This window comes from Urocampus carinirostris, chromosome 11, assembly GCF_059441175.1.
Source record: "Urocampus carinirostris isolate Australia breed hairy pipefish chromosome 11, RoL_Ucar_1.0, whole genome shotgun sequence".
Taxonomy (NCBI): domain Eukaryota; kingdom Metazoa; phylum Chordata; class Actinopteri; order Syngnathiformes; family Syngnathidae; genus Urocampus; species Urocampus carinirostris.
Window position 1 is genome coordinate 18,623,168 of NC_142359.1, and position 19,306 is coordinate 18,642,473.

The window sequence follows — 19,306 nt, forward strand, 5'->3', positions numbered from 1 at the left end:
AACGAGCTGCAGGTTGAAATATGTCTACTTGATGTTGCCAAAGCCAGGTGCCTCTCACAAAGATGCTGTACTTGTATTTCATTCTCACTCTCTCTCTCTTTCTCTCTCTCTCTCTCTCAGTCACTCTCTGTTTCTCGTTCTCCCTTTCTTTGTTCCCCTTTGTCTCTTTCTCTGTGTGTGTCTTTTTACCTTCTTTTGCCCTTTCTTCTTTTTTTTCTTTTCTCTCTTTCCTCTCTTTCTCTGTCTCTTGTTTTCCCATTCTCTCTTTCTCCCCTTCTCTTTTTCTCCTCATCTCTTTACTCTTCTTCTTCTTTCTCTCTCTTTTTATTTCTCTTTGGATTTCTTTCTTTCTCTTTTCTTTCCCCCTCTCTCATTTTCTTTTTTTCTCTCTTTTGTTTATAACATCCTCTCTTTCTCTCTCTCTCTTTCTCTCTTTCTTTGTCCTACCCTTTCTACTTTTCTCTCTCTCTCTTTCTCTTATTCCTTTCTCTTTTTTTTACTTTCTCTCTAGTCTTCTTGTCCGGCCCCCGAGAGAATGTTCGTTCTATCGTGTGGTCCCCGAGAGAATGTTCGTTCTATCGTGTGGCCCCCGAGTTAAAATGACTTTGATTCCACTGGGTTAAATAGTTATACATGAAAGCACAAATCCACAAGCAGTGCAACCAGAGGGAAGCAATGAAAGGAAACTGTGAGACAATTTGGAAATTTTTGAACAAGTATTAATGGACAAAATATAATTAACATCACATGATTCAGATATTTTTGGGACCAGCTAAAGAGGCCTTGCAGTCCCTCACCGCACACCACTACATAGATTATATTCGGTAATACATGGTTAAAAGCAGGGTTGCGAGGGGTTACTTGAACTTGATTACTTTCAATTACTTTTGAATTACTCCAATACCAAATATGCAAATAAAAGACAAAAGAAACTAAATATGAATAAAATGATGACTCACAACACGTGGTAAGCTTTCTCTCCTGGCTTTGATCTCTTTGATCTCCGGCAAAACTATCATAAAATGCGACAGAAACAAAATGAAAATTAATCCAAACAGCTTGCCAACATCATTTTTGCCGTTACACCCCAAGCCTGCACAAAATTTTGTAATTGTATTCATATTTAGTTTCTTTTGTGTTTTATTAGCATATTTGGTATTGGAGTAATCCAAAAGTAATTGAAAGTAATCAAGTTAAAGTAACCCTACCCAACCCTGGTTCAAAGCAACAGAAACAATCTTAGAGCGCCGAAAGAGCCAGGATTCCCGTCACTACTTCTAAATGCTTCACGTGATGAAGTCCTCTTCTTCTGCCACCCTCGTGTCACGTCATCGCTCAGGGAAGTGTTGCGCAAACGTAGGTCTGGGGTGCACTTAGTGCAGGGACCTCAAGCTCATTGAGAAATCTCACAGGGCCAGACAAGTAGATTGAAGAAATAAAGTAAGGGATGGAGAGAGAGAGAGAGAGAAGGAGCGAGAAAAAAAGAAAGAGAGTGTGTGTTTGAGAAAGAGAGAGGGAGACAAAGGGATCGAAAGAGAAACAGAAAAAGAAAGAGATGAATAAAAAACCAAAGAGAAGACAGAGAAAGAGCAAAAGAGCGAAAGGAAGCAAAAAAAGAGTAAGAGAGAGAAAAAGGCAAGAGAGGAAGAAAAAGAAACACAGAAAGACATACTAGAGAGAGCCAAACATCGACAAAGAGAAGAGAAATAGAGAAGAGAAAGACAGGGATAGAAAGAGTGAGGGAAGAATAGATGAAAAAGAGAGAGAGACAGACAGGCTCAGAACCCCTGAGATTGCCCTGAGAAGAAACTTCCTTTTTTAATTCCTTTTCTTCTTCTTTGTCTTTTTTGTTTTTCATTTTTTCCATGTTCTCCCCTCTTTTCCCTTTATTTTTTTCCTACTCTCTTCTTTTTGTTTTTCCATATCTTTTACATTTTTCTCTTATTGTTTATCTTCACTTTTTCTTATGTATTTTTTCAATGTCTTCATCTTTTTTCCTTCTCTTTTTATTACTTTTCTTTTTATTTGTCTAATTTGTCATTCACCTTTTCCCCCCTTGTTTCATTTTTTTTCGTTTTTTTCCATTATGTTTCCTTTTTTTCTCTTTACACTTTTCTATTACTGTTTTCTTTATTCCTTTTCTTTTCTGGAATTTCTTTATCCATTTTTATGTCTTTTTGTCTTTCATTTTTCCATTACCAATCTTTTTTCCTGTTTTACCCTTTTTTCTGTTTTCACTACTTTATACTGGCACCACGGCAGCGCAGTGGTTAGCGCGTGTGCGGCACAGTTCTGAGGTTGTGTGAACCACCTGCGTGGGTTCAAATCCAGCTACCGGCCTTACTGTGCAGAGTTTGTATGTTCTCCCCGTGCTTGCGTAGGTTTCCTCCGGGCACTCCGTTTTTTTCCCACATTCCAAAAACATGCATTTCATGTCAATTGGCCGGTCCAAATTGTCCCTAGGTGTAAATGAGCGAGTGAGTTGTCTGTCCCCGTGTGCCCTGCGATTGGCTGGCAACCAGTTCAGGGTGTCCCCTGCCCACTGCCCGGAGATGGCTGGGATGGGCTCCAGCTCATGAAAAGAGCCATACCTGACTCGCGAGCCTTAGGTTATGTAAATGAACTGTAAATATTCCTATTTTTTAAATGTTTGAAGTATGTCTTTTCTGGACAGTTTGTTGTCTGCATTGTGTTATGAGTCCAAAAGTAACATCAGCCTCTCCTCTGTCCCCCAGCAATCCACCCCTGAGGTAACTGAAAGCAGGATGGAGACATGTCCTCACAAGCCACAGACGTCCAACCGCCTGCGATTCATTTACATCCTTCTCTTCATCACCGGCCTGCTGGGCGGCGTGGCGCTCGTGCTCACCCTCACTGGTATTCAGTCACACAAACACTTGTGGAGCTCCTTCTGACTTGTCTCTTCAACACAAAGAGGACATTTGTGAGAGGTTGTCATGACATCCAGGGAGTGTCGGCCAATCAGGAGTCAGATTAAGTCTGGTGGAGTGCCAAATAAAACAAGTGTCGTAAACTGTGTTTGGGACGCGTTACGAAGGAACGTGTTCCTGGAACGCGATTGCTTTTCTCGAGTAGATTTTGTAACTACTGTTCTTCTGAAGTCATGGGTTCTTATCCAGCGACCAGCCTTCCTGTATGGAGTTTGCATGTTCTCACCATGTGTGGGTTTCCTCCTGGCGCTCCGGGTTCATCCCACATTCCAAAAACATGCATATCAGCCTAATTGGCTGGTCCAAATCAAGGTGTCCCCTACCCACTGCCTGAAGACAGCTGGGATGGGCTCCAGCACCCCCGCGACCCTACTGAGGATAAGCGGTGAAGATAATGGATGGATGGATGTTGTTACAACGTGGTGCGTTACAGTGTTACTCTGCTACTGAATTAGATGCAGATCAGGAATTTCTAAGTTTTCCGAATGCTGAGAGATCCCGTGTCATTTAAGAAACCACAATCTGCCAGCAACTCTCTCTAATGCAGGAATCTCAAACTCCATTACCCCTTGGGGGCCGCCGGAGCTTGGGTCAGGTTAAACTTGGGCCAAATCATGTTTCGCACGAAAAAGTTCGGATAAATATATTTCCCCGTTTTTGAATATCTTATTTTTCTAATTCACGACACATGATGACTTTGCACCAAATGCAATATTGCACAACCGTTACGATACCAACGTTATCACGACAACCCTGTATGTAACATCCCACATGCCGACATTTCTTGTGTAAATACCATGTAAATTATAACTATAGCCTTATCCCCCTTGTCTTATAACATTATCTTCTCTGTTCCTTTATCTTCTTGCTCATACCTCACTATGATGTGTAAAACTGGAGTGTCATGCCCAATTTCGTTGTCAAAATATGTTAGCCCATTTGTAACAATGACAATAAAGGTATATTCTATTCTATTCTATTCTAAAATATCTATAGATTTTTTTAAAAAATCATATGAAAATTCATCAATCACTAATAATTTAATCCATAATACACTAAAGGCTGCATTTAAAGGGACAGTGTGTATTATTCAGTGCCTCCCAGGGGTACAAATGTCACTCATTAGAAAACATACTGAATATTTATATAAAGAATTTGCAAAAAATACCTAAAAAATCATTATCAGCATGTGTATTTTTTTTAAATACTAGTAAATTGAGATATTAGCATTTATTTGATATAAAATGAGCTTCACTGTCAAGAACCAGAACAGGATCAGGACCCAATCGCGTGACGTTCTCACACAAGCTTTTATTTATGGGGTGTCATGCACGTTAGGCAACCGGTCTGGCGTGGAAAGACGGTAAGCCAGAGACCGACGAGATCGATAACAAATCAGGAAAACGAAAATAAAAAGGAGAAACTAGACAGGAACAAATACTGGAGAAACTAACAAACAGGACAAAAACAGACGGAAACAAATCTGGAACCCGAAAATTAAACAGGACATAAATAAACGGGAACAATGCCGGACTGAAGATAGCAACAGGAAAACAGGACAGGGGCAGAACTTCAGTTGACGGGCTGATTGGGGGGGGTGGTTGCTCCGCCCTGCTTTATTCCTGGACCCTGGCTATTTCAGCTGAAAATGAAAATCTCCATTCTGATCCCTGAGAATAGATCATCCAACGGGCCAGATCCGGCCCACAGGTCTTATGTTTGACACATTTTCTTCTATTTATTTTATTATGTAGCTATTCTAAAGCAGTTTTAGAGGGTCGGCTTCTTTGTAAGTATACAGGGTAATTTGTAACTGGTTACTTTTGGAGTAACACGCTATTTTTTTGGTGTCAATAATCCGCAGTGTAACTTGTAATGAATGTAATGATCTGCATTTATATAGGGCTTTTCAAGTCAATGAAGACTTCCCAAAGTGCTTTACAATGTACTTCACACTTTCCATTTTACACACACTAAAAGATAGCAGCGTCAGCCATGCAAGGCAACTACCTGCTTATTGGGGGAATTAGGGATTCAGTGTCTTGCCCAAGGACACTTCGATATATAACACGGAAGAGCCGGGAATCGAACATGTGATCAATTGATCTCAAGAGGAGCTACTGCCGTCCATTTAATTTTACAGTGATTTAGCGTGTTTTATTCCCTTTTTTTGCTCTTTATACTGGGCCCCAAGAAAGTTAGTGATAAGGGGAAGGAAAACTGGAAAAATAATAAAGGGAACATTTTGCACCTATTTTAATGATCATTTTCCTATATTGCATTACAAAAAACTTATTTAACAAAGAAAAAGCTGTGCACATAATTTTGCATATTTGAATTATTTCATTATTATTTTTATAAACTTAGAACATTAAAAAAATGTAAAATCAAGTAAAAATCACGCACATCCATCCATCCATTATCTGCACCGCTTATCCTCAGTATGGCTGCGGGGGTGCTGGAGCCCATCCCAGCCATAACTGAGTTTCTTTTTAATTTAAGTCATTAGTAACTAATTAATTACTATTTTTTTTAGAAACGTACCCGACACTGGTCTTTAACTATCTTTTCCGCATATTTATCTTATCCTTGTTTACTTTCACACGACACACGAGGCCTTACGCGTATATTTTAATATTTCGATCATTCGACCTTGAAATGACTTTGAAAGGCGCGACAGCACACAAACATTCCCGCTCGAGTGTTGGAAACTAACCCCAGATGGCACTTGTAACAGGGGCAAGGCTTTTGGGGGGGGATTTAGATGATTGTTATTATTAGCCGGCATGTGAGTGCGAGTGAATGAGCTAGTTGTGCAACTAGGGTAGCCATGGTAACCGGATCCTGTCCTACACTGTTTATAGATGCACGCACTCCAGAATGCATTTAACGTCAACCAATCGAAAGGCTCCTTGTGCTCAGAATTCAATTGTGAAGAGGTTTTGTATTTTTTTCAGTTTTTTTGCATTCTTTCCTCAGGTGTGATTGGCAGTCCTGTCGCGGATTCAAGCCCCCTCCATTCTCCGGAGCTGATGGCAGATGTGAAGCCCGGTTACCGTGGGAACAGCGCAAGCCCCTCCTTCCCAGCGTCTCAGACTCCGCCTGCTCTGCCAATCACGACGGCGTCTGATTTGCTGACGTCCGTCCCCTCACTGAGCTCCACCTGGCTGACTGCTGTCACTTCTTCGCCTGACATAGGTGTGTTTGCAAATTGTTACCGTATTTTCTGCACTAATAGAGGCACTGAATTAAAAGCCCATGGTTTGTTCAAACACATGCATAAGAAACAATTGCATTAATCAAGTTGTTGTGTCCGAAAGAAGATCGGATTTGTCTGTTTGGTATAGTCGGTTGTCAGAAGCTGTAGTAGCCAATTTGGCCACTGGAGGGCCTTAGAGACCCCACGAAAGAAGATATTTATCAATTTTGTTGGTATTTTTGGGGGGTGCCTTGACACGAAAACTGGCAAAAGACAACAGTGGAGGCCTAAAGTACAACTGTGGAAATTTTCAGGAAAATCGGTTTTGTCAGAACCCTAACAGACGGTAGACCCAAACTCGTAACGTTTTCACACCAAGCTTTATTTACGGAAGCGGAGACACAAACGCCAGTGATTCGGCGATCACTGGGCAGAAGAAGCGGGGCAGAGAAGACAGGCGCGGGAAAACAGGAAGCCAGGGGCAGACGAGCAGGATACAGGACTGGACAGACGGGATCGATACCAGATACAAGAGCAGGATACCGGACAGGACCGGACAGACGGGATAGATACAAGATATACAAGCAGGATGAGCAGGATACACGTGAGGACGGGACGGATGGGATGATACCGGATTCACTAGCAGGATACCGGACAGGACGGGACAGGTATAGGCTTCAGAGTACCGGACAGGACGGGACAGACGGGATCGATACTCGAGCAAAATACAGGTGAGGACAGGACAAACGGGATCGATACCGGATGCTGGATACGCTAGCAGGATACAGGTGAGGACGGGACAGACAAGATCGATGCACGAGCAGGATATAGGTGAGGACGGGACAGACGGGATCGATACACAAGCAAAATACAGGTGAGGACAGGACAAACGGGATCGATACCGGATGCTGGATACGCTAGCAGGATACAGGTGAGGACGGGACAGTGGGGATTGATACCGGATACAGAATACCAGACAGGACGGGACCGACGGGATCGATACCGATACTGGATACACGAGCCGAATACTGGACAGGACGGGACAGAGTCAAAATGCTTGCCTTGCAAATGCAGAGGTTCGTTGACGGACTGACCAGGAGTGAATGAGAGTACTGAGTTTAAATAGGAGGGCAACGAGCAGCAGCTGGCGCCAAACGAGCGGGCACAGATGAGGGCAATGGGTTATCGTGACAGGTTTAGCCGTTCTGGAGCCTATAAGTCACATACAAATATACACAAATCTGTTTTTCTAAAGTAGTTTGGATTAGTCAGGCAAATGGAAATAGGCACCCGGGATTATAAGGCGTACCCCCCAAACAATAGTGTTTAGTTATATATCTTTCACAAGAACAACAGCCCGGCATTGCGGGCCATGGTTTGTCCAAACGTGCGCAAAAGAAACCATTGCATCAATCAAGGTATGATTTTGGATAGAATATTGGATTTGGCTGCTTGGAGTGTTCTGTCGTTGGGAGCTGCAGTACCCAATTAGATGTTAGAGACCCCGCAAAAGCAGATGTTCATCTATTTTGTCGGTATTTATTGGGAGTACCTTGACACAAAACGTAGCTAAAGACGCTTGTGGAGGCCTTTTAGTACAGCTGTGATTACATTTTCACAATAATCGATTCAGCTGCTTAGGAGACAATAAATCACATACAAAAGCACACAAACATACAGAAATATGTATTTATAAAGTAATTTAGATCAGATAATAGATGGTATTAGATAAGATATATAAATAAGGCGCATGGAATTAAAACTACAGTAAACTAGGGTTGCAAAAACATAAATAAGTATGTTTAAAATAAAATGTTTCATTTCATAGAACATAAATTGACATTTAGACTTTTGGTTTCACCTCAAAAATGTATTTAAGCGAAAAACAATTAAATTGCTATTCACAAGAGAGCACTCGAAAACCACTCTAAATATTTATCAAAGGCAGAACAGTTATTGTGAGCAGTATCATTTAATTGTAACTAGGCATTTGCAATTTTATTTACCGTATTTTTCGGGAAGGCGCACTTTCAAATGTCTGGCCAATTTGGGGTTTTAGGTCCACTCTATAATCCTGAAGATCAGAAAATGTGAACATTGTGATAAAGTTATTTATTTTCTGAAACCCAGAGAAAAATATCCAATCTCAAAATATAATAACAGGGGTCTCAAACTTGCAACCTGCAGGCCAACAAGTGATTAAAAAATGAATTGAAAATGTGTGCAGGAGTTTGTCAGCCATTGGTGGAGCCTCATTGCCAAATGTTGCCATACAACCAAACGTGGTTGTCTTCTACATCGGCTGTGGTGAAGAGCTCAGAAGTGGAAATGTTGTTGAGGTAACAACGGCATACTCACCAGTTTCTCTCCTTAACAATGGCTACTTATTTAAAAAAATGAAAATTGACTTGAAACCAGTACCATACTTCGAGCGCCTCTAAACACGAGAACTTACAGACGCTGCCCTACTTACGAATGAGATAGGTTGAATAGAGTTGAATTTGTTTGTTGCTTCAGTGCTAAATTTTGAATGTTTAAGGCTTGTATTATTAACCTGTATTGTTTAGTACTAAAAAATAATCATTTCATAAAATAATATAAAGATAATCAAAGTTGAGTTTAACTTACTTTAGGAAGATGGGCTTCAAGAGCTCCTCCTCTGTGGTAAAAAGTGGACGAAAAAAAGCGATCCCACCATTTTCTCAACCGCAACAATCTTTCTTATTCCACTTTCATTTCAAAAGAAATGGCTCGCCTCTTTCTTACACTTCACACCAACCATATTGAATCGATCGATGCACGAGATATGAAATAATAAAAACGTCAAAGTTCTTAGCGCGCTAGAGCTACAGTATACGTAGTATGTTTACACACGAACTAGGAAGTAGACGCCGGATTTTTTTCTTCGGGGTGGATGCTGGGTGACCTTTTACAGCGCTACGCGGTGGAAAGAAGCACTACATTAATGTCCTCTACTCGGAATACGAAATACAAAATGTAATTCACAGCAATGTCCGGATGTTTTTCGTCATCTTGAAACAAATGTTCGTATCTACCATTTTCATAAGACGAAACATGCTGACTACAAAAATCTATCTGGAAAGGAATGCTGTGAAAAGGTGAAGCAAAAGGAAGCTGTTTTAATTGGACAGCAGCGCTTTTTTACGAGACCTTGCAAGTCAAATGAAAATGCAGCAATGTTGATTGCCAAGCACTACAAACCTTTCACGGAGGGTGGATTTGTTGTTCTAACTTACGGTTAGAATTCACAAACAATAAATACAGCACATCAGGAAGTAATTTGATTACAGTTCTTATCTATAATATCGATATTTGGGTCGGTCCGCCCACCCCTAACGTGCAATTGAAGTTGTGATTCGGCTGTGTTGCAGGTTCTTCAGCTACCTCAGCAGACTGTCCTGCTACAAGCACATCATGTTGTTCGGTTGCTCCCTGGCGCTGCCGCAGTGTTTCCACGACAACGAAACTCAGCGCAGGTAACCCTTGGCAAACGCCGATCGCCGCATCCCGTTTTTACCGGCGATCGCTCGCAGGTACGTGGCGCTGCCGTGCGAGTCCTTCTGTGAGGCGGCCCGGGAAGGTTGCGAACCCGTCCTGCAGATGTTCAACGCCTCCTGGCCTGACTTCTTGCGTTGCTCGCAGTTCAGTTCCGCCGCTACGGCGCCCCCTGCTTGTTACACGCCCCGGAAAGCTGTTGGCAAACCCTGTGAGTGGCACACACTCTAATTCAGAGGTATTTAAGTCACTTGGAGGCCGCAGGTCTTAGGTTCAAGTGGGGCCGTATTACATCAAACATTCCACTATTCTCAAATATATATATTTTTTTCTATACACAAAAAATGATCTAATGATTAGTTTATTAAGAATTGATAAAAATAAATAAATAAATGAAATGGAAGTATGTCAGGGGCAGCACGGCGGCGCAGTGGTTAGCACGTGTGCGGCACAGTTCTGAGGTCATGAGATCGAACCTCCTGTGTGGAGTTTGCATGTTCTCCCGTGCTTGTGTGGGTTTCCTCCGGGCACTCCGGTTTCCTCCCACATTCCAAAAACATGCATGTCACGTTAATTGGCCGGTCCAAATTGTCCTTAGGTGTGAATGAGCGAGCGAATTGTCTGTCCCTGTGTGCCCTGCGACTGGCTGGCAAGCAGTTCAGGGTGTCCCCCTGCCCCCCCACTGCCCGAAGATAGCTGGGATGGGCTCCAGCAACCTAGCGACCCTACTGAGGATAAGCAGTGCAGATAATGGATGGATGGAAATACGTCAATGATAATTTGGAACCTTTAATAGGCATAGTCCCTTCCTGTCCTTCTCTACCTGTGTCTTTCTCTCACCCTATCTCTACTTGTGTCCGTCTAAGTTCCTCTTTACCCATGCCTGTTTGTTTCCCCCACTCTTTGTCTTCCGCTTTCTCTGTCTTTTCATCTTTCTCTCTCTCTATCTGTCTTTCACACTCCCTGTGCACCTCCCTTTCTCTTCCTCTCTCTCTACCCGTGTCTCTCTCTCTATCTCACTTCCTAGTCCCATGTCTGTCCCTTTGTCTCTCCCTCGCTCTGTCCGCCTGCCTATTTCTCTGTCTTTTTCTCTTCCTTTCTCTGTCCATATCTGTCTTTCACCCTCCCTGTCTGTTTCTGCTTTACATTTGCAGTAAGAGTCCGTCAGAGCTGAGAAATATGAATCTATTTCTATGTGTATTTGGTAAAGGGCCTCTGACTTCCACATAGATCGCCAACATTTTGCATAAATAGATCTATTAATTTATAGATTCGACAGAGAGCGCCACACGCACCATAAATAATGTATCCACGTATCACACGCTGAGCAATTAGGGCGGCTGAAACAACAGTGAACGACTCTTTAGTCGCTATTCCTGATAGCGTAGCAGTATTATGTCTTCCTTATTATTCAAACTTATCTCAAAAGAAGGTAGAAAATGGTATCAATTATTGTTTACAGAGTTATATTCATGGCATCAAGAGGTCCAAAGACGCCAATAACCTTGCGATCTATGAGGAAGTCGTCAGCCCTGTACCAACTACATATAGAAATAGATACAGATTTGTGAGAGATAATGGCATATAGAAGGTACGCCGGATCACGAACTACACCTCCTATCTATCTAATACAGACGCTCCCCTACTTACGACCATTCGACTTATGAAAAACGGTAGATACGAACATTTTTTCCGGGATGTCAAAAAATGTCCATTTAATATGATTGGTGTTAAGTGTAAAAAAGAGGCGAACCGTTTCTTTTGAAATGAAAGTGGAATAAGAAAGCTTGATGCGGTTGAGAAAATGGTTGGGTCGCTTTTTTCCGGCCACTCTTTACCATGGGGGAGGACCTCTTAAAGCTCATCTTCCAAAAGTAAGTTAAACGTAACTTTATTTAGCTTTATAGAGCATATAATTGTATGAATAGGGCGCAGTGATATACTCGAAGAAAGTCCAGGTAAAGGAGCAGGAGTAACTTACAAGCTTCTCTTACTGCCAACTAACAGACCCAACTGCAGCGTAATAAAAATAAAACAACTTTGTTTCGGTTCCCATCGATACTAACACGTTGAGACGGTGAAGCCGTTATCATGCCACGCATCGTGTGTGATATAAAAAGGGGCGGGGCTGTCGTCTGCCTCGCGTTCTGATTGGCTGAAAACAGCGCTGTCGGATCTGTTCATTCCAGTTTGTTTTGTGTTGACACAACTCTGATTCACCAACAGCAGCGTGCGGCGGGAAGGAAGACTTCCTGTGTGCAACAGGAAGTTGTGTCCCTCAGAAGCTTGTGTGCAACGGACACAACGACTGCGACGACTGGAGCGACGAGGCGCACTGTGGTGAGCATGCGCGTGTATAATATGTGTTTTTCGTAGTGATAGCTTCCTATAGGGGTCAGTGTTACCACTGTTACTTTGAAGTTAAATCATTTACTTGGGCACGTTACTGAAAAACAGTAATCAGTGAAGAATACTAGTTACTCCATTTAAAAAGTAATTTAGTTACCTTTCAGATTACTGACACCAAAAAGTAGTAGGTTACTCTTAAAGTAACTATCCAGTTACAAATGACCATATAAACTCATATAAGCCGACCTCTTAAAAACGCTTGATACAGCCACATGATAAAATAAATAATAGAGAATGTGTACACCTGTGGAAGAAGTGAGGCCTTCATATTTCTTTGCCATGCGATCTTGAAATCTTGAAAACAACTGAGCCGAGATAATCCATATCCATTTTGTTTTTGGGTTTCAAACCACTCGAACATCTTCTTCTCCATTTCTGGGTACTGTCAAACACCTTATATTTTTTTCTCTAGGCATGGTGTATTGCGATCATTCTTTTACAAACAACAAGACCAAAATTCAGCACACTTTTACTGTAAATTCTGTGCTCACGTTTGCCCTATTGATTTCCTGTCTGTTGGTTGTTCCTGTATAAGGCATGTCCTCCTCTCCATGCGCTGCCAACCATTCGCTACTGGTGACACACTACCAAATATGCACATTATTTTATTATTTGTTCTAAACTCTGCTTACATGCGAGGATATACTATAGGGAGAATATCTCCATGAGGAGAAATTCTGCTTTCTCAAACTTTGTTGCTTGAGACGGCGTTGTTAAAACTGTACTGTACTCTAATCTAATAGTCCAGCCCCTGAGAGAATGTTTGTTCTATCCTGTGGCCCCCGAGTTAAAATGAGTTATACACCCCTGATGTAGGACATGCGGCTCTCTTGGAGCCACTCTTTCTACTTTACACAGTTTGGAGCAAAACATAGTGACGGACTGGCATTTTGAATTGGCTAAAAGGGCCCAGAATTGAACTCATGTAATTGTTGCAATACCTTTCTTGACACTGATGGCCGTTCAGTGTGTCCCGAGGATCAGTTTCGCTGCTCGACGGGCCGCTGCCTACCCCCGGTGCAGCTGTGTGACGGCTACGACGACTGCGGGGACCTCAGCGACGAGCTCCATTGTGGTGAGGGCCCGCGCACGAGTCGAATCCTAAGCGGACTACAGATTATCCTTCCATTATTTTTTCGCCAGTGTGCGATAGCGCACGGGACCACCGCTGCGGGGACGGCCGGTGCGTATCTCGCGATTGGCTCTGCGACGGCGACCACGACTGCGCGGACAAAAGCGACGAAATCAACTGCTGTGCGTTTCCATGACAACGAGGGCCCCACTGCTAGCATCGTGGAAAAACTCCAGATTTTATGTGTGTTAACAGCGTGCGGGAGCCAGGGTCTTTGGGAATGCCGCAACGGTCAATGTGTTCCTTCGGCGTTCCGTTGCGACGGAGAGGACGACTGTAAAGACGGCAGCGACGAAGAGCTCTGCGCGCCCGAGCAGCGTGAGGCATCCGTCTGGCATCGGGCCCACCTCTCTGCTTTCCCTTTGTTTGACACTACCTGACTGCACGTTATGTGTTTTGCAGCCCGCTCTGCGTGCCCCCCCACTCAGCCCGACTGCACTTCGGCTTCCTGCGACAAGGGACGCGAGAACTGCAGTAAGTTAGATAAGGGTTTTCAAGTTACTTCCAAGTTTTTATCCTGATGTGCGTAATTTATTGTTTTTATTGGGTTACAGTAAACCCTTGTTTTCCGTGAGGGTCGTGTTCCAAAAAGGTCCTGCAATTGCATACCTGTCAAGCTCCAGGGCTCCATGCCCTTACAAACTGTCGTATTTTCCCTTACAAAATACAAAATAATCTTACACCATATTTTTTCTTCAAACGTGTTTATTTATGTAGTTCAGGGTGTCCCCTGCCCACTGCCCGATGATTGCTGGGATGGGCTCCAGCACCCCCGCGACCCTACTGAGGATAAGCGGTGCAGCTAATGAGATGAGATAAGATACTGAGTTGCTCGACATGAATGAGGTTTATTATAAAAAAAGTTAAAAAATGAAGTCGCTTGGACGTTCACTGTAGAAGGAAAAAATACATGCAAATATAATTAAGCAGAACAATACATTTTCTTATTCAAAATATGAATTCATTTTCTGCATTCAATTATTGTAGGTAATATACTGATTAAAGGGATAACCACAAACCTGTCTTTTTTCATTTTCTCCTTTTATACTTCCTTTTCTTCTTAACTTCTTCGTACAACATAATAATTCGTAATATAATGCATCAAAGCAAGTGAGCCGTTTGAGAGCCGGCTCTCTTTCATGAGTTGAGCTGAAAAAGCCTGTTCTCTAAAAAGAGACGGACTTCCTTTCACTACACAACTACCACATAGATGCAATGGGAAATACCCAGGCGGCAGACGCATGCGCACAGTAGCATCAAACCGCTCGCTCCGTTTGCAACGGAAAAAAACGATACTGAGATAGAGGCTACCGCAGCGAACTCGTTTGACTTGATCAATTTGCCGTTTCGTCGTGTATATCGGATGGTACCCATCATTGACAAATTTGCGTTTTTCCGTAGATTTTCTTGTACGTCGTACATGTCTTAAAATGCATCATAAACGTACTTTGTACGGCAAAAACGTACAGGTTGACAGGTATGCAATAGTCAAAATCCGCAGATTAGAAACATTTATTTATTTATTTTTATTTATTGAATGAACAAAGAACAAACCTAATTTCCAGGCTCAAGTATTTGTTTAACAAATGAATGTCCAGTACTTTATAAACTTTTCTTACAGATAACTTTTGTACTGTCAAATTATAGCTCTGAAAATAAGCTCCACTCTTTTTTGCACAAACGTATTGATTAGAGGTGAGATCAGTGCCTAAAAAATGGGTATACTGTGGCTTGCAAAACTATTTGGCCCCCTTGAACTTTGTGACCTTTTGTCACATTTCAGACTTCAAACATCAAGATATAAAACTGTCATTTCTTGTGAAGCATCAACAATAAGTGGGACACAATCATGAAGTGGAACACCCTTTATTGGATATTTGAATTTTTTTGAACAAATAAAAAACAAAAAAGTGGGTGTTCAAAATTATTTAGCCCCTTTACTTTCAGTGCAGCAAACTCTGTCCAGAAGTTTAGTGGGGAAGTTCAATGTTGATCTAAATGACTAACAATGATAACTGTAATCCACCTGTGCATCAAGTCTCTGTATAAATGCACCTGCACTGTGATAGACTCAGAGGTCTGTTTAAAGTGCAGAGAGCATCATGAAGAACGAGGAACACACCAGGCAGGTCCGAGATACTGTCGTGGAGAAGTTTAAAGTAGATTTGGATACAAAGAGATTTCCCAAGCTTTAAACATCCCAAGGAGCACTGAGCAAGCAATAATATTGAAATGGAAGGAGTATCAGACCACTGCAAATCTACCAAGATAGGGCCGTTCCCGTAAACCTTCAATTCATACAAGGAGAAAACTGATCAGAGATGCAGCCAAGAGGCCCATGATCACTCTGAATGAACTGCAGAAGTCTACAGCTTAGGTGGGAGAATCTGTCCATAGGACAACAATAAGTCGTATACTGCACAAAAAGCGTCGACTCCCCTACGTGGTTGGAGTCAGGTGTGCGCCGGGCTTAAAATGTAAAAAAGTAGACGTGAGTTAGTTAGTTCATGGCTGTTTAAGCCTGTGGTTTAGAATCCTGTGCGGACCCTACAAAGACAAAATTGCATGGTTTTGGTCGTGCTTAGTTTTGAAAAAATATAAACTCGCCCACGTATTGTTCAATTACCGGCGACCCTAGGAAGTAAGACCTTTTGAATTCCTTCCTTTGGTCAGCTGGATGTGAGCCAATCAGCTTGGAGCTGTGCATGAACCTGCCCTACAACCACACGCGCTTCCCAAACTACCTGGGTCACGTATCACAGCGGGAGAGCTCCGTGTCATGGGAATCTTCGCTGTTCCCAGCGCTGGTGCAGACGGGCTGCTACCAGTATCTCATGTTCTACGCTTGCACTCTGCTCGTCCCCAAGTGTGATCCGCTCAGCCTGAGCACTGTGCCTCCCTGCAGGTGAGTGGGGCTTGTCTGTTAGACACCAATGCTGTTCGGCAGAGAGAAGAAAACCTACTGGTCTAGATCTAAGTTTGAAGATTGGTCGAATTAATAGAGGAGAAACCAGAGTCAAAATGTATTTTACAATAGCCGTCTATTCAATGAACAATGGACATTATAATAGACAACAGGCACCTGTATGATGTGGCAGGGGTAAACCAGTGAAAGCTGTCGGGCCCTGCTGTTGAACAGAAGAGTGTGTTGTGTCACCCCGACTCGAGTGACATGGCCGCTTTCTTGTGTCCCGTTTCATCTGGAGGGACGAAAGCATGACCAACTTGGGTGCCGAGGTGCTTAACTTGTTTGGATGTTTGGGCATTTGGGATGGCCATGGTCCAAAAAATTTTGTGTGTGTTTTTTGCTACTTTTCCCCCTTTTTTATTTACTTTGTTTTTGTATGTGTTCGTCTTGCTGTCGGTCACCCCTGTCGAGGGATATGACCGGGGTAGATGGATAGAAAGAACACTGTTATTTGGTTTTAGGCGGGGGTGTCCATACTTTTTAGAAAGCGGACCAGATTCATAAGCTGAAAATGTGTGAGGGCCGATTATTAGGCCTGGCATTCTTTGAAAAGTCTTTCATAAATTCACCCTCTGTGAAAGGTTAGCAGTGCATGGCGATTAGCATCTCCACCTCATAGCTCACCTTTGTAGCATTTTCTTTGACTTGTCGGGTCTCGTAAAAAAGTGCTGCTGTGCCGTTTACAGCATTTGTTTCCAGTTAGCTTTTTGTAGGCAACATGTTTTGTTTGGCAGTGCCTCTCGATGTCATATTCTTTAAAAGCAGCCACAGTCTCTTGTTTAATTAGGCAGATGCAGTTTCAGATTTTGGTGAATAAAAACCCTCAAATTTCTACTCGTCCTGAAAGTGGCGGCCCTCACTGTCAACTTTACTTATGTTATTTACAGTCGCCCTGTCAGAAATGGGGTAGGCTCAAATTCTTACAGAAACCCAAGTGCAGGGTGGCCAAACAGCTACTGCCATCATCTGGTGATATGGTGATTTACGATCGTTGTTAGTGGAATTTGTTCGTAAGTTGCTTCAGTGCTTTATTTTGTATGTTTAAGGTTTATATAAGTATGTTTAAGGCTTGTATAAGTAACCTATATTGTTGTGTACTAAAAAAAACATTTCATTTAATAATATGCTCTATAAAGATCAAAGCGACCTTTTCATACATCAAAGAAATCAGAAACTAGGTCAGCAAAACTAGTCTAATTCGGGTTTTTCGTCCATTGAGAAAAGAGATTTGTTTTTCCAACTTCAAGTCATGTTTATTTGTGTAGCCCTTAATGACAAGGAGTTTCAAAGGCCTGCAAAGACTATTACAGACTACAGAATATTATTACACAATCCCCTGATCTAAAACTAACATGAGAGCAATGAAAAACTCAAACTCACGATTGCTATAATAATCACAGGCTCTGTCTGTCATCTACGCATGCATGCTTGTTCTGAAACATGACGAAAGATAGGCTATCGGCACTCGCTACCATGTCTATGATGTCTTACAAAACTTAGTTGAAACAGGTAATAACAAAACATCTTAAATTAAAATAGTTTGTTTTATTTGATCATTTGGTTTGATGATCCAATGTCTACTACAACGTGTTTCCCGTCAATTTTAAACTTCAAATGTCGAATTATCCTTTAGTTTTCATTTCAAAATCGCTTTTTAACGGGGGTTACATGTACTCGCAATGATGCTGCGTTGTGATCACTCTCCCATCCCCCGGTCTTTCACAGGTCTCTATGTCGAACGACCAAGGAGAAGTGCGAGTCGGTGCTGGGTATCGTTGGGCTGCAGTGGCCCGACGACTCGGACTGCACTCAGTTTCCCGAAGAGGGCGGGGACGCCGCCTGCCTTCTGCCAGAAGCCGGCGTGGACGGTACTTTGACGAATGCCCTCCCGCTGGACTTGACATTGGCTCACTTCCTTCCCGTGCTCCTTTCTTCACCGTGACGACAGAGTGCTCCCCCAGCCACTTCAAGTGCCGGTCCGGACGCTGCGTCCTCGCCAGCAAGCGCTGCGACAGCCTAGCCGACTGTGACGACCGGAGCGATGAGGATCACTGTGGTAAGATCTCCCTTCTTCAATTTGTGACACAAAAACTGTAAATGCCCATTGGGCGCAACGGATGTTGCAATAACAAATAATACACAGATATTGTCAACAGGAAATATAGGATATAGAATAGAAGTGTGTTTAAAGCCCAGATTTAAACAGTTCCACTGAGGTTGTAGATCGAATCTCAGGGAAAAGAGCATTCCACAGCACCGGGGCCCGAATGGAGAACGCTCTCAAAACTAAGGATATCTTCTTGGCTCTTGGGATCACTCGTAGACCAGCATTTTCAGAGCAAAGGCTCCGGACTGTGGGTTGATGAACTATGGGTTACGACCGAAAGAACAGGATCCCGGATACAAGTGGCTGAAATGAGTTTCCTCCGCAGGGTGGCTAGAGATAAGGTGAGAATCTCCGGAGTGGGGTGTGAAACATTCGGCCCGCGAGCGGGATCAGGCCCGCCGAGGGTTTGAATCCTGCGAGACAACGCCGAGAGAAGCGCAAGAGAAAAATGAGCTGCAGTTTTAAAACCTTCCACCAGATGTCCCCAGAAACAGGCACCACTTCCAAAGCAACTCTAGATGCATTTCTTTCTCTCTCTTTTTCTCTTTTTCACTTTGTCTTTCTTTCTCTTTTCTCCTTTTCTCTCTTTTTCTCTCTCCCTTCTACTTTTCTCTTTCTTTCTCTTTCTTCTTTGGGGTGGATGCTGGGTAACCTCTCACAGCGCCACACGGCAGAAAGAAGCACTACAGTAATGTCCTGTACTTGGAAAAATGTGCACACAATACAAAATCTAACTTAGAGCAATGTTCGGATATTTTTCGACATCCCGAAAAAAATGATCGTATCCAACGGAGTCCTTAAGTCGAATGTTTGTAAGTCATGTAGCGTCTGTAGTGATAACATCAGAAATACATATCAAACTAGGTAACGTCTGTGCTAATTAGTGACCAAAAGAAGGTCCAGCTTGAAAAAGGTTGGAGACCTCTAGATTAAAGCAACAATAAAATCTGAAGAAGCGTTTGGGAGCTTCTAAGTGAGCTAAGCCGAAACACCCAGTTCTCTAAAAAAAGGCGGAATTCCCCTC

The 19,306-nt window shown here is 42.7% G+C and overlaps 1 protein-coding gene across 1 annotated transcript in view; it reads left to right on the forward strand.

The window, feature by feature from the left end:
* Positions 1-19,306, forward strand: part of corin (corin, serine peptidase) — a 37,883-nt gene that overhangs the window by 2,426 nt on the left and 16,151 nt on the right. Inside the window, 12 exon segments of the mRNA XM_088347904.1 lie at positions 2,736-2,877; positions 5,931-6,149; positions 8,378-8,489; positions 9,543-9,647; positions 9,705-9,877; positions 11,893-12,006; positions 13,043-13,150; positions 13,219-13,329; positions 13,403-13,681; positions 15,881-16,112; positions 17,901-18,043; positions 18,124-18,231. Of these exon segments, the coding sequence (XP_088204030.1) occupies positions 2,766-2,877; positions 5,931-6,149; positions 8,378-8,489; positions 9,543-9,647; positions 9,705-9,877; positions 11,893-12,006; positions 13,043-13,150; positions 13,219-13,329; positions 13,403-13,681; positions 15,881-16,112; positions 17,901-18,043; positions 18,124-18,231 (1,816 nt within the window). The 5' untranslated portion in view covers positions 2,736-2,765.